Source organism: Tubulanus polymorphus, chromosome 1 (genome assembly GCF_964204645.1).
Source record: "Tubulanus polymorphus chromosome 1, tnTubPoly1.2, whole genome shotgun sequence".
Taxonomy (NCBI): domain Eukaryota; kingdom Metazoa; phylum Nemertea; class Palaeonemertea; order Tubulaniformes; family Tubulanidae; genus Tubulanus; species Tubulanus polymorphus.
In genome coordinates this window covers 24,783,908-24,796,960 of record NC_134025.1, presented here as the reverse complement: position 1 = coordinate 24,796,960, position 13,053 = coordinate 24,783,908, and the positions used below count along the sequence as shown (strand labels likewise).

Below are 13,053 nucleotides of genomic sequence, written 5' to 3'. Positions count from 1 at the left end.
ACAGTTTTGACTTGCAGATACCAAGTTCACTGGGTCTGAAAATTTGGTAATACCCGGTAATGGTGTACCGCTATCTTTTGACCAATAGCGAAGGCTGTAAAGCCACAGTTCTCACTCATTCAGCTTAGAACCATCCTTCAGTTGTAGTGTGGATTTTTGTATGGATAAAATCTGGCATTAGTAGTCCATTTGCAACTTCAAATGACTAGGATGAGGATCTTAAAAACAGTTGAAGACCCTGTGGGAGAATGGTGACAAGGTATTGTGTGTCAGGGGTGGATAGTGCAGTAGATGGATGCCTGCATTTTCTTACATTGGCTCTACAGACTCTGCATCACTGGAGCTACTTGCAATTATATAGATGAGTAGTTACTTAGTGCTAAGCATTTGAATGTTTTACTAAGGATGCCTACCCTGTACAAAGTTTTAATCATTACTGCTAATATTGTGGCAGAAAAAGCAACGAATAAATATAAAATGAATAGACGCATTTGATGTAATTTTCTTCATTGAATCTAAACAATCCCATTTTATTTTATCAATATTTGATATTTTACAAGATGATGTATATATTATCATAACATAGAATATGAAAACAATATCACTTTTTAACACTTGTTCGGACGGATGTCATTAACCTCTTAATATTAGATATACTTTTTTACGATTAGTTATTAGAATCTATCACACTTGCTTTCAAAGTTGAGGATCCCCAAATCCAACTTCGGTTTGAACTTGTCTTATTTCATTGAGAAGATCACCGTCTTGCAAATTTAGCTACAAATAAAGATTAGTTGATAGCAGAATTACATGTATTATCAAACTGCTGCACTTCCAAATTGTGTTGATAACGAGGTACTTGAACTTACCTTAAGAGCATATTTATAAGCTTGCTCAGCCTCGAGTTGTCGTCCAGTTTTCAGACAAACCAATGACAAATAACCCCAAACCTCTGGATCATAATTGTTTAAGATATTGGCTTCAGAAAGTGCATCTTCGGCCTCTGATAGTTCATTCAACTGTAGATTTGGAGAAACAAAGAAAAAAGAACTAATATTAGATGAATCAACAACCTTTTGATTGCAATATGAATACTTATGATCTTTACTCACTCTGTAACAGGCAATTCCAACTCCAAGCCAAGACACACATGAAGGAGACTGTTTACAAGCTTTCAGGAACGTTTGTTTCGATTCCATGAACTGAAGTGATAATACAAGCAGATTCATAACTACGGTATGTACATTGATTCCTTACAATTGACATTTATCAAAAGTCAGGAGGAGCTTTACCTTTTTGTCATGAAGATAAATAGACGCCAGACGAAGGTAAATGGAATGAGTTTCTGATGGTTGAGCCATAAATGAAAGTGTTCTTTCATAGCATTCATTCGCTGCTTCGTTGTCGCCTAATAAATATTTCAGGTGTCCCATCAACGCCCAGGCATCCGGATGCTAAAAAAGGCAAAGTTACCGTAATTTGAAATAAGGAAGAAGGAATTTAATGCTGCAACCTGAACGATTTTTTGTGCTCAGGCATAGTGCATAATGGTAGCTATTTTGATAGCAATATGATTGAAAGTTACCTGATAGTCTTGTTCTAAGGCTTCATTCAGACTTTCCTCAGCCTCCTCGAATTCCTTGCGTTGCAGTTTTAATCTTGCATAAGCTATGTGATACTCGCTTGTAGGTCCTCCAGTTGGTAACAGTAACTCGTGAGCTAATGCTCTCTCTGTAAACTGTATGAAAATATTCAAAATCATCAATATTCTACTCAAACGCAACATTACTCATTTTAAAGCTTATTGTAATTTTACGTACTGGCATTGCTTTCGCTTCGAGTAAAAATTCAATCGTTTGCATGAATATGCTGGTTGTTGGCACCGGTGTCGGTTCTCTGGCCGCTGGTTCTTCTGATTCTTGTTCCTGTCCGGGCTGAGGCGTAGCATTCATACTGATGGGAACTTGACGACTGGCTGGTCGACCAGAATGTAAGCTATCTGTACTACGTATACGACCTGGAAATATGTGCCGGTAATGTATATCTTAATCATTCAATAAACGATCCATAGTCATAATTTGACAGCCATAGATGCCACAGTTGCATTATAGCACTGTTCTGTTAGATATGTTAAGTCTTTAAATGCATGAGATAAGAGCCAGTCTACATAGCTTTGTTACATCAGAGAAAAGAAAAAACTTATCACAGTTTGCATATAACCTACCTTTCCGTCCACCAGTGTGTGACGGTTTTCTTTCCTTTGTTTTGGGACTTTTTGGTAGATCAGCTGAGCTCACCTGACTACCAGGAGCAGCATTGGGGGTGGGACCAACGGCTTTAATTTCAGGTGCAGCACCTAGAACTACGAAAGGAAATGAAAGTGAAAAAGGCTGCAACATCTGCTACGTGTTTTCATAGCATGACCTGGAAGAGCTGAAATTCAATCTAAAATCATATCTCCGGATGGCTCAATGCTATTAAGGTACTACTACTAAGATCTCTACAAGAACTGAAGTGATGTATGCATACTAAGAATATTCTAATATCTACTGAATGCTATTGTTGCTATCTAATCAATGCTTTATTTATTTGACTCAAAAAAAAAAAAAATATTAGTAAGATATTCTATTGATAGAGTATCCAGTACAGCAGTCCTCTTACCATCTGACGCTGGAGCATCAGGCGACCCATCCCCAGTCACTTCCTCTGAAGTTTTTTCTACTTCAACCACTTCTTTCAAATCGGTATTTGCTTTATCTTTATTCTCTTTAGCTTCTTCAGCAGCTTTAGCAGCTTTCACGGCATTGACAGCTGCAGCTACATTTAACCGGTTAGCTTCAATCAAAGCCATTTCGGCACCAATTTCATTATTTATCCCATCATAGAATAGTCCTGTACGAAGTGAAAAATAAAATATGGAATTTAGTGTATATTACATGTACTGCATTAAACAAGAGGGCTATCGTAATAATGCTTACCAAGTAATGTCCAAGCTAGGATGCTCTTATCGTCAACGCAGGTTGCAGCTTCAAAAAATATCTCCGCTTCTTCATTTTTCTCTTGCATTGCACAACATATGGCATACAAAATCAGCCTGAAACATATGAGGGTTTATTAACAAAACTTGAAGTAATAAATATTTCTTCTAATCATTAACTGACATCTTACCCATTGATATTTCGTTGATCAATCGCAATGCACTCCTTAAAACATTCCTCTGCCTAAAAAAACACAGTGATTCTTAAACTAACACTCCTTCGCAATATCTATATTTACAAGTAATATATGCGTGATATAAGGTGAAATTTTACCTTAGTGAGGTCATTGATGTACAAACAAAATGTACCATAGTCATACCAGGCTTCTGGGTCATTCTTGTATCGAGCAATTCTCTACAAAAAATGCAGATGTATCCAGTAATATTCATAAATACATAAGTATCTTAAACTAGTCTTTGCAGAAATAAGAAGCAACTGACCTCTTGGTAATACTTAGTTGCCCATTCAAAGTTTTCGTTGACTTCAGCTTCTCGAGCGAAGTGTTTCAACTGTGCGGCATCGGTCAAAGGCTCAGGAACCGGTGTCTGGTCTTTCAAAGACAAAGCTTTTGATAGACCGACGTGCATTTGATCGATGATATAAACATAGAGCTCACTCAGAAAAGACTGAAAATCAAGGATTTCAAAATGTGCAATAATAGATCAATATTGTTCCTTTTAGATGTAGAATACCAACCTATGAAAGCAGTCTATTGAAGTGAGTGTTTTCTACACACTTACTTGTAAATTTTCTTTATCTTCAAAATCAATTGTTTTCAGGTATTTTTCACGCACGATTTTCACAACGGAATATTTGAGCTGTTCTTTGAAAGCGAAGTATTTTCCAGATGAGTTCAGTTCATACATCAATTGCTGTCTCCTTAAGAATGAATGAAATCCACTTACATATAGAAAGTGAGATCATCGTGAAGATATTGTCTTGTGTTAAGTAATCGAAAAATTTACCTCTTCTCCATAGCTTCATGTGATTGAACCATCTCGCCTTTGGCAAACTGCTCGCCAAATAGTTCCCTGAATTCATCAAGGATCAAGCCTGCTACTGATGCAACCTGGTTGTGGTATTCTTCAACCGACTGAAACGTAGATGTTTGTGAATCAACACAATCATTTTCTTTGAAATGTGTGAAGAGTTATGATACAGCCTTCCTCACATAATTACCTTTTGTGCTCCATTTGTTCTTTTAGGGAAAAGTGGTCTAGGAGGTATATATTCCGAAACTCTGTCAAATAAAAGAATAGGGAACTATAGGTGACTACCATTTTTTAATGATGAATATCGTGACTGTTTTAATGAAGTCTCCTGGATACAACAACCTTTTCGCTAACTCCTCAGGGGCTTTCTTCGGAACCAAAGGTCTCAATAAGCTTATCTCAAGCATAACGTATGACTTGGCATCAACATATTGCTGTCCTTCGACATTTACAACAGCAGTTCCATCTACTTCTGACCCTGTTTCGGAGGGTTTTAACATCGCCGATGCCTAAAAAAAGTCATGTGAATACATTTAATTTAAATACAGAGAGAGCTTCTAGGTTTACCATACTCTTCAAAATTAAACAAAAAGTTTGGCTCAGTATTTCTCTCTATAGAATACACATAATACTATCTAAAGCAGTTCTGCTATATACCGGTAACAAATATAATACAAGTGATACAAAGAAAAGAGCCTTGTAAGATTAGAAAAGAAACATGTAAGTCCTCACGATAATGTTCATGTCTGGAAACTAGTTTAATATTAGAAAGGAAACATGAAAAGTCCTTGTGATGAAGGAAACTGGTTGAATATTGGATACAAGGAGTGGTTTTTCATGAAATAAGATACAAATCTATCAACTGATGTATTGCACAAAGAGCTCTCTATCGCCATAATAGAATCCAATATTCAACGAAATTGTGAAAGTTAACACTTATAGCATGGAATATTACCAGCATGATGCATAGATATACAATAAAGCTATAGTGTATAAGAAAGCTTTGCAAAATGAAACTGCTTTGACAGGATACAGAAACTAGACAGCTCAGCATGCACTAACGAGATGAGACAATATCTACACATATCCTACAGTACCTTATTCTGCAACGGGACATGATATAAAAGAGAAAAAACTTATGGATAGAACACTGGTAGATATATCTTTAAACTGTCTTAATTCTATGAACGACAGTTTGCTGCGAATATACTGAGTAGGCTACTTCGTTAACGGCCAAGTTTTGAATGGTCAAATTTCAGCTGAGAAACAGGACTCAATTTGATGTTGACTCTTTCCTATTCATTTGTAATGTGAGTGGCTAAAAATTCTGCTGCTTTATAATTAACTGAAAGCGTGTAAAATGTGAGAAAAGCACCTTCTTCTTAGAGGAGAGTACCATCACCACACCCTAAATATCTACTGCGCTTGAACAACATGTAACAATGAAGTATTATTATGGTGCATGCAGCCATTATTTTTTAGAAGCTGAATGGTATAAATAACGTATGGTAGATAATATGGTAGATGTTGGACTTAATTCTGTGGTTCATGCAGCGATTGTATGCATGATGCAATAAGATATTATGTCTGTCCAAGCTACAAACCTCATCACGATCGGATGGTGCAGGGCTTTTCTATAAAAGAACAACGTACAAAATGCTCACATTTCATAATTTCGATATCTTCTTGATCACCTAGTACTAGTGCATGCCTAAGAAGGCATACAAATTTTAGAATGTTAATTCTCTTTTTACTTGAACCATATTTACCCTTAGTAATAATTCTATCCTATGGAAAATCCAGAAAGACTTGACCTGGCTATTAAAGAGATTGGGTTTTTAGTTTAGAAAGGTTTCTGGCTCAAAATTTTTAGAAAGCTTGGCATGCATTCGGGAATTGCTTTCGGAGGGGATAGTAGCATTTTGAGGTTATAGCAAAGTGAAATGGTAAATGATAAATTCTATTGATGAAACAATCCTTTGAAGGACATATTATGATTTCAAACAAATACCACTTCAACGCACACAAAATCAATCTAGATTAGTCATTTTTTGGATAAAGATTATAATGATATAAAACAATCCACAACAAGTAAAGAATAAACACATAACTAACCACAACATCAAGGAGATGAAGAAAACAATAATATTAGTTTCAAACGTTACGAGTTATATAAAAAATTCGAATTTTTGGTTATATCCATCGCATGCAATTGATATGAGTTCGGGTCTTTTAAATAATGAATGAATATGCTGGAATATAGTCATGCAATGAATTGAATTTGATGTATATTCTTTAGAGATGAGGAACATGATGTTTTTTTCCAAAAAAGCTCTCAATTATGAAACAGTTCCGCTATAATAGACAATTCAAAGTAATTATGGTATGCAGAATTTTGCGATAGTGAGAAAGAATATACATATGTATAAATGGAAACCATGAATATAAGGACAAGTGGTCAAAAAACTTCAATAAATATGTTAATATATCTTACACCGCGAGCAGGTTGGGGTACTTGTAACTGAAATTTGAATGATTTACTATTAAAGAAACAAATCCAGATACCGGTAATTAGATTCAACCCATCTCACTACACATGATGGTATGATTACCACATAGAATCAAACAACACTTTTCTACAGGCGTCAAACTGCTCACAAACACCGGTATATATTCAGACATCAGGGTATAGATTATTCGTACATCTTTCATAATATCTTCAGAAGTGTAAACAATTCTGAATTTTGATTTCAATTTTCGTAATGTGCATAAATTGGGCAACTCATCTTGTTGAAAATAGACATTTAAATGCGTATGGATGGTGACCATATCCTTACCCCTTTTTTAACTTCTTTCTTTTCACCCTTTTCAGGGGCCTTGCCTTTAGGGAACGGAGAACTCATAGTGCGACTCATCATTCCACTGGCAATTCGTGCGGCCTCTTCTGCCAATGTGCCTTTACGTTTTGTCTAGAATGGAACATCATCATTTTTGGTACAATCCGAGTACTACGTGTACATAGAATTGCAGGTTTCATGCACTCACCTTTTCAAAGACCTCATTTTCATTAAATGGTAGGATTTTATAAGCCCCTCTAATTCTTTTCACTGGAAAGGAAAGGGAAAATAAAATCATAACGTCAAAACTAGAGAAACGAAAACAGTGCTCAGATATTGTGAGATTTTAACATTTACCTCCAGGATATAACAAAGGAGCCATATTTACATACACAATTCCATGATAGCTGATCATTGATTCGTCATCCTGCAAAAACATTCACTTCAATACAATATACAATCAAACAGGAATCCACAATTTTGTTGATTCATATAGGCCTACTATATTACTAACAGCAATTGTAAAATAATTAAAGTTTTACTTCTTTATCTAGCTATAACTTATGATAAGCTAAAAAAACATATGTGCATGCAATACAAACCAAGGAAACTTGAAATTTTTTTATTACTCAAGAACAAAGCTTGTTTCTCACAAATATGATATGAAAATGGAAAATTTGCTACAGATGTTAGTCTTCATTGAATGTAAGGAAAAGTAAAGATAAGCAAAAGTCTTTGAATTTCAGAATATTTCAAAGCTTCTATATATAGGGTAAGGGAGACAGAAATTACAATGGATAAGCTTAAACTAGTGAGATCTTCACATGCCTATAGTAATATATAGACAAGCTTTTAAGCATAATATACACTTTTCCTGTTCTACAAGATGGAGGAATAATATATGTATTTGCAATACCAACCCATCTTGTCTGTGCGTACCATGCAATACGTAGGCAATAGAGAAAAAATACGTGCATTAGATATTGGAATCATACCATATGCAACCATTTACATAATATATTTACAGTATATTAAAGCAATATCATACAAGTGATTCCATACATATATGAGTGATAAGCAAGAATGCCAAAAACGTTGCGTAATATCGAATTATACATAGTGCACAGAATATTGAATTGTATCTTTTAGGTCTTTACTTATAAGTTTGTCGGTTATCAATGAAAAAATTAGCATACCTTTTTTCCAGCACCAGGTTTACCGCCTGGAGGGGCTAATGGTAACCTCATCACTTCTACAGGCCAATACCGACATTTAGCTATTCTTTCTTCAAGGCTGTGAGAAAAATGGGGTATTCAGTCAATTTTCCAGAGAATATCATTTGTTTGGTCTAAAAAATTCAGACTGTTAGACCTTGAAATTGTAATTAATATTATGAAGAAATTAATTCAGAATGTTTCAAGCAAGATAAGCATACTTTTTACAAGCTGAAGCCTCCATGAAACTGTGTCGTTCTGTATTCCATGTCACACGATTCTTTTCTTGCTCCGACGTGGATCTGTGTTCTTTATCATCTTTTGACTTGAAATCACCATCTTCATCTTCGACCGGGTCTGATGAAATAAATCTGAAAAAATTCAGCAGTAACATGTCCTTTCATTGTTTGAAGTAAGAGTCAATTTAGGGAAGGAAAATTGAAGATAAGCTTAGGTAAGGTATATAAATAGATATAAGGTGATATGAGTTGATCAATTCAAAAAGTGTCTGTATTAAAGAAAAAGTACCTCTCCGGAATGTTACAAGCATTCCCTTGTGCTAGTCCAGGGAAAAGCCATTTTAACTCTTTAGTGGGTGGCTCCTTATCAACAGGCGGTTTCAACTGTCCATTAGGAAAAACGACAACATTTTCCTTCTGCAAAAATAAGAACAATAATGCGATTTTCAAAAAGCAATCATCTAATCATTATAATAGCATTAGATTTGGTATGACCTCATTCTTTTCATTAGGATCTACAGATATGTTTATATAAAAAAATCCCTTACAATTTGAAAATTAGAGCAATGCACAAACCTCTGAAGTTAATGGTACTGGCATTGAAACCGTATACATGAATTGTGTACCAAGGATAGTCCAAGCTTCTGGTGGGGAGTAACAGGAACCGACAGTGACCGTCATAAGATTCACTTCATTCTGTTGCGCTTCAGAAATGAGTGCTTCGTTAACAGACAGTTGAATATCAATTTCAGGCTGCAAATCAATGTAAGGAAAATTTGTTGAGTGGGAAGATACCAATATACAGGGAAATGATAACAAATCAATATGCTATAGGCCTACCTTAGGGTGTTCAGGTGGCAGATTTTCTAAGGGTGATCCTGGTATTGAATGAATTTGCAAGGTATGCTTAAATTTGCTTTCCCCTGAAATAAGATAAAAAATGAAATTGAAACGGTCATGGAAATGTGCAAATTATACATACTATAAAGAATAGCCGTGTTTTTTGGTGCTAAACTTATTACCTTTGACTAGTGGCAGCAAATCAAATGATGACTGCCCAAGAATCTGTGTCTTTTCCTCCTTTTGTTTTTTCTCTTTTGGTAAGACTTCGATTATCGTTACTGAAATTTGTAAAAAAATATGAAAAGTAGAAAAATTTACAGGCTGCAAACCAGGCTTAACTACCCTTAAAATAACATTAGCACATACATAGATTAATGATCTAAACATGATTCAGACTTTTATTTACCAAGCAGAGGATGTGATGCAAGTTCATCAAGACTAAGTGGATCATCAAACGAACAATTGATAGTTGAATTGAAATTAATTTCCGCCGGAATGTCAGGTGTGCATTCCACTTTTGTCGATTCACCAAGAGTTTTTTCACCAAATTCCAGCTTCACAATTGTGTTTACATTGTCTCCTTTAACTCCTTTCTAAAAGTAAAAATAAAATATTGATTTAGGAATGAGCAGAATCAATTCCTATCCAAACAGTTTCTTGTGAGCTAAGCCAAAGTCTATGTCTATGTCTATGTACTTACCAAGTTTCTTACTCTCAGTACTGTGATACTAATTGGTTCAGGAGGCCGAACCTGAACAGTCTCTGGTGGTTCAGATGTCATTGTAGTCATTTTCTATATTAATTAAATCAAAAAGACTTGCATCAATTCAAAATCATTATCATTTATGAGTAAAAATCATCTTCACTAGTACACTACATAGGGATCTCCAGCAGTGGAGCCACTCTGCCAATGTGGCTAGCAGTCCTGGGGAGGGAGGATGCAGTAGTAGGTCTAGTGCCAGACAGTCGGTGAGTGAGTCTGTCAGTGTCAAGTATGTATTGTAGTTTCTTTCCAAAAGAGAGAGTGTATTACAACTTACAAGTTACAGGCAGACACACTGGGCAACCTTCGGTTATCTGAGGTGGCCGACTATAAACGAACTAAACCAAACCGAATGTCCATTGATTAGTCGGAACTATTCCGGAAATAGTTTGAAAATCAAGCGCGTTCTGTTATTAGTTCCCACCGCTAGTCGACTAAATACGAAAACCGAATTTGGCCCTTACTACTGACTAAGACTACTACTGACAGAAAAACCCAGAGAGAGCAGAGACTGCGAGAGAGAATGCTTTTTTGAATCAAAATTTGATATTTTTTGTAAGTCTATCCTTATGATAGACTTATGATGATGGTTAAGTTTGGATCCAATGACAGCGTTAACTGCCAATCCTAGTTAAATCATTACGTACATTAGTTAACTGAAATTAAATTGATATCCTCAAGAACAACGATTATTTCCGTGTTATCTTGTATTTCATGTTATCAATACATCGCCATCTTGGGGTATCCATAGCTACAAGACGCCAGTTAACACTAAATCGCGGATTAAGGAAGTGGACTAAGGTTGTGCTCCCTGGACACGGAATCCTCTACGCCGGAGAACGACGTAGTTCTTTGTGCGTGGCAAAAGGCGAACCGTGCCAGTACCATGAATCGCTCGACCACGACACGCCGTTCGATATCCCAGCAGCGCAATAGCAGTTATCAAAACCTAAAGAATAGTTTTCAGCCGGACCTCTTTATTTTCAGCACCTGAAAGCTGAAAACTACTTTTTTTTAAATGTGGCCCAGAATTGACCACGCGGCATACGTCTGGTACCACTGGCTTGGGCAACTCCCGGGCACACCACGACAACCGTTCGGTTCCAGCTGCGTAATATACCATTACATTTCCTTCATTGTTGATTTAATCGAGAATGATGAATTATCATAACAGCCAGTGACTGCTTGTACGTGACTATGATGGTACTTTACAGTTTTAATCCATAAAACATCCCTGTGACAGACAATAGATCTCTCAAATCAATAGTGAATATTGATTAGACCTACATTGTATTGCTTGAATTAACACAGGTATGTTGCTGTCGCACACCATTTAATCAGGAGTGATACGATTTTATATTAACTGTAGAAAATGTAATTAAAATCGGTTTGATTAATGAAACGTATCTAGTCTTTTTGACTCCCACTAGTTTATTTTCATTCATCATGAGCACACATGCTGTTTATTTTCATTCATCAGTAGTATATACCCGGGAGTATAGATCACCACTCGAACATGATTCCCGACCGCGGATTTCAGATAATATGCTTTCTGTTGACGTTTTGTAGTAAAGGTAACTTTGTACCGGTATATATTTTTATGAGGGAAGGAATGGGTTATAAGTGTACTCCTAATTGATGAGTAAAAACTTTAAAAGTGTTTCAAAATGTTCAAGTGTTTAAAACCTAAATCGCGTTTAAGTATTCAACGTATGAGGTATTATAAGGTGTACACGTATGAGGTATGTATATCAAAACGATATTTTATTTTGTCATTATTTTATTGATATTTTCAGTCATATGGGGTATGTCAATGACGGAAGATGTCAAATTGAAAGTCGGAGAAAATTTCAAATTTTCCTGTTCAGTAAGATTTGTTGTGATAGACTGAATTTAATTAAGTGCGATTTTTTGGGAAAATAATTCCCAAAACTGGAATAAAGAATGAGCTGATTTATAGAAAAGAAATCATTTTAATCGTTTTACTAAAAACAAACGTTTGAGTCGGAAAATTGGAAAAATATTCTATGAGTATTAACTCCGTTTTTCTTTCGTTTTAGGTGAAAAATACTGCAGCTGATGACATTCAAATAATGAAAAATCAGATGAAGAACTACATGTACTCCATGGGCGAGGGCATGATGCTTTCAACAGGAACGCGTATGAATGGCAGTTTTATCACTGACAATCGGATGAAAGTGACCAAAACTCCCAATTCAAATGAATTAAGTTTGCAAATTCTAGGTAGGCCTATAATCGGAATGTCTATTTCGACCTTGCTCTTGAGGACATTGGGTTGCTCAGCTCAGTTAGCTTTAGTAGTATATACCTGATAAAGGTCTTAATAGGGGCCTACACGGATGTGCAGCAAAATTAAACATCGGTTTTTAATCCATTGTAACCCTGTATTGAAAGATTGCCAAGAAGTCTTGAGAAAATGGAGTAACTTTTCTATGATGTAACCCCATTCAGCAAAGACATTTGGCTATCCTTCAATACAGCGTAAAATGGATTAAACAATGATGTTTGACTCGATGTTTAAGGACAACTGCTAGGCCACCCGATGTCCTCTCAAGCAAAGTTGAAATAGACATTAGTCATAATGATTTACACATTTTTTCCGATGACACGCCTCTAAATGATTATTATATCCAGGTGTTCAATCAGGAGATGAAGGACACTACAGCTGCCGAGTCAAAGGTACAAACGTTACACATCAGAATTCCCTTCTCTCAGTAATGGGTAAGTAAAACATCGCGTAGTATATATAGATAGCGTTAACCCTGTTTGCTTTGATAAAAATAATTTTTCAAAAAATGGCATTGGCATTTATTATCTTTTATTTGATAAAGATAACCGGGTATGGATAATATAAACAAATGGTAACCAAACGTTGTATAACTGCTCCCCTTTCCAATCGATTTAATTTTACTATTTACTATGATTCTTCGTATTTACGTAGGACCACCCCATTCAATCAGCTGGCACGTGTACGATGGCAATCTGCGAAAACTGATAAAACTCAACAATGGATCAACATTAGTGATGACAAAAAGTCATCATCGGGTCACCTGTAAGAGTCAGTCAAATTTCTCAGCACCACTCATCGAGATGTTACTAGACGATA

The 13,053-nt window shown here is 35.8% G+C and overlaps 2 protein-coding genes across 5 annotated transcripts; one reads left to right on the top strand and one right to left on the bottom strand.

Annotated features, from left to right (window-relative positions):
* Nucleotides 1-529: 529 nt before the first annotated feature.
* Nucleotides 530-10,674, bottom strand: LOC141911821 (cilia- and flagella-associated protein 70-like). 4 transcript variants are annotated; one of them, XM_074802883.1, is made up of 30 exons: nucleotides 10,574-10,674; nucleotides 9,864-9,956; nucleotides 9,570-9,756; nucleotides 9,343-9,441; nucleotides 9,161-9,243; nucleotides 8,897-9,073; nucleotides 8,610-8,737; nucleotides 8,303-8,452; nucleotides 8,064-8,160; nucleotides 7,225-7,294; nucleotides 7,076-7,137; nucleotides 6,868-6,999; nucleotides 6,525-6,551; nucleotides 5,635-5,664; nucleotides 4,373-4,539; nucleotides 4,218-4,278; nucleotides 4,004-4,131; nucleotides 3,779-3,917; nucleotides 3,479-3,664; nucleotides 3,312-3,392; nucleotides 3,169-3,221; nucleotides 2,979-3,094; nucleotides 2,662-2,892; nucleotides 2,225-2,362; nucleotides 1,821-2,017; nucleotides 1,586-1,738; nucleotides 1,293-1,454; nucleotides 1,113-1,202; nucleotides 870-1,019; nucleotides 530-777 (listed from the first exon to the last, which is right to left on the bottom strand). In XM_074802883.1, the coding sequence occupies exons 2-30, from the start codon at nucleotides 9,951-9,953 to the stop codon at nucleotides 697-699; spliced, it is 3,465 nt and encodes a 1,154-aa protein (XP_074658984.1). In that variant the 5' UTR covers nucleotides 9,954-9,956; nucleotides 10,574-10,674; the 3' UTR covers nucleotides 530-696. The 4 variants fall into 4 exon arrangements, with proteins under 4 accessions (XP_074658984.1, XP_074659001.1, XP_074658992.1 ...); XM_074802900.1 differs by lacking the exon at nucleotides 5,635-5,664; XM_074802891.1 differs by lacking the exon at nucleotides 6,525-6,551.
* Nucleotides 10,675-11,360: 686 nt separating this feature from the next.
* LOC141913676 (uncharacterized) lies at nucleotides 11,361-13,047 on the top strand. The gene is made up of 6 exons (XM_074804974.1): nucleotides 11,361-11,500; nucleotides 11,723-11,793; nucleotides 11,987-12,170; nucleotides 12,582-12,668; nucleotides 12,889-12,968; nucleotides 13,024-13,047. The coding sequence occupies exons 1-6, from the start codon at nucleotides 11,443-11,445 to the stop codon at nucleotides 13,045-13,047; spliced, it is 504 nt and encodes a 167-aa protein (XP_074661075.1). The 5' UTR covers nucleotides 11,361-11,442.
* The last annotated feature ends 6 nt before the right edge of the window (nucleotides 13,048-13,053 follow it).